At 38.6% G+C, this 1723-nt stretch overlaps 1 protein-coding gene across 1 annotated transcript; it reads left to right on the plus strand.

Annotated features, from left to right (window-relative positions):
- Positions 1 to 217: 217 nt before the first annotated feature.
- LOC117071431 (olfactory receptor 4K15) lies at positions 218 to 1422 on the plus strand. The gene has a single exon (XM_033191394.1). It carries the CDS (start codon positions 287 to 289, stop codon positions 1319 to 1321), a length of 1035 nt encoding a protein of 344 aa, XP_033047285.1. The 5' UTR covers positions 218 to 286; the 3' UTR covers positions 1322 to 1422.
- The last annotated feature ends 301 nt before the right edge of the window (positions 1423 to 1723 follow it).

Genomic DNA, 1723 nt, shown 5'->3' on the forward strand with positions numbered 1-1723 from the left:
GGTTTAGATTTTGTCTCTATAGATTTTTAGACTGGATTTCTGTAGTGTCACAAAAACTTCAGATGCTCAAATTCATTTTTAAATTGTCAATTTGTTTCTTAAATTCATGTATTTAGATATCCCCATTGGTTGAACATCTCCTTGACAATTCTCCCCTTTAACTCAACCTTCCATACTTAGCTGTACTAGCTGTATAATTTGTAACAAGTCATGAAAACCCAGACACATAAATAGGAATAGGAATTGCAATTCTGAAACGTTTAAGTGTAATTGGAACATCAAACCCATGCTCACTTCATTAACTGATCTCTGTTTCTCTCCTATTCAGGTAACTGAAACTAAGTCCCTTCCAAAATCAATGAATGAGACAAATCATTCTCGGGTGACAGAATTTGTATTGCTGGGACTGTCTAGTTCAAGGGAGCTCCAACCTTTCTTGTTTCTTATATTTTCACTATTTTATCTAGCAATTCTGTTGGGCAACTTTCTCATCATCCTCACTGTGACCTCAGATTCCCGCCTTCACATCCCTATGTACTTTCTGCTTGCAAACCTGTCATTTATAGACGTATGTGTTGCCTCTTTTGCTACCCCTAAAATGATTGCAGACTTTCTGGTTGAGCGCAAGACTATTTCTTTTGATGCCTGCCTGGCCCAGATTTTCTTTGTTCATCTCTTCACTGGCAGTGAAATGGTGCTCCTAGTTTCCATGGCCTATGACCGTTATGTTGCTATATGCAAACCTCTCCACTACATGACGATCATGAGCCGCCGTGTATGTGTTGTGCTCGTCCTCATTTCCTGGTCTGTGGGCTTCATCCATACTACCAGCCAGTTAGCATTCACTGTTAACCTGCCATTTTGTGGTCCTAATAAGGTAGATAGTTTTTTCTGTGACCTTCCTCTAGTGACCAAGTTAGCCTGCACAGACACTTATGTCGTCAGCCTACTAATAGTTGCAGATAGTGGCTTTCTCTCTCTGAGTTCCTTTCTCCTCTTGGTTGTCTCCTACACTGTAATACTTGTTACAGTTAGGAATCGCTCCTCTGCGAGCATGGCGAAGGCCCGCTCCACATTGACTGCTCACATCACTGTGGTCACTTTATTCTTTGGACCGTGCATTTTCATCTACGTGTGGCCCTTCAGTAGTTACTCAGTTGACAAAGTCCTTGCTGTATTCTACACCATCTTCACGCCTATTTTAAACCCTGTAATCTACACACTAAGAAACAAAGAAGTGAAGGCAGCTATGTCAAAATTGAAGAGTCAGTATCTGAAGCCTGGTCAGGTTTCTGTAGTTGTAAGAAATGCTCTTTCCTAGAATAACAGAGTAAACTTACGACACTGTTACCACTTTAGCCCTGTCTCTATACACTTACAAGTGGATACACTGTAATCTTAAAGCAAATCAACTTGGCCTATGGGAAAGGTCAGTTGATTGATTTGAAGTAAACTGTAATGATAATAAAAACTCATGAAATAAACTTTAGTGATTTTAAATATTCTTTCTCCATTGTATGTTTTTTTTAAAATTTCCTACTTTGTATTCTTTGTTTTAAAACTTCTTAAGATATAGACTTTGATCATATTGAGAAAGTGCTATTGCCTTATAAGTGGTTAATATACTGTTATCTCTCCCTCTGAAAACAGTACTGCTCACACCAACATTGGAGTAATGATAGGTGCATATCTCTAAGCCACAGAGATAATAGATCTATTTATA

The sequence above is a fragment of the Trachypithecus francoisi genome, unplaced genomic scaffold, assembly GCF_009764315.1.
Source record: "Trachypithecus francoisi isolate TF-2019V2 unplaced genomic scaffold, Tfra_2.0 Lachesis_group3, whole genome shotgun sequence".
NCBI classification, from domain to species: Eukaryota; Metazoa; Chordata; class Mammalia; order Primates; family Cercopithecidae; genus Trachypithecus; species Trachypithecus francoisi.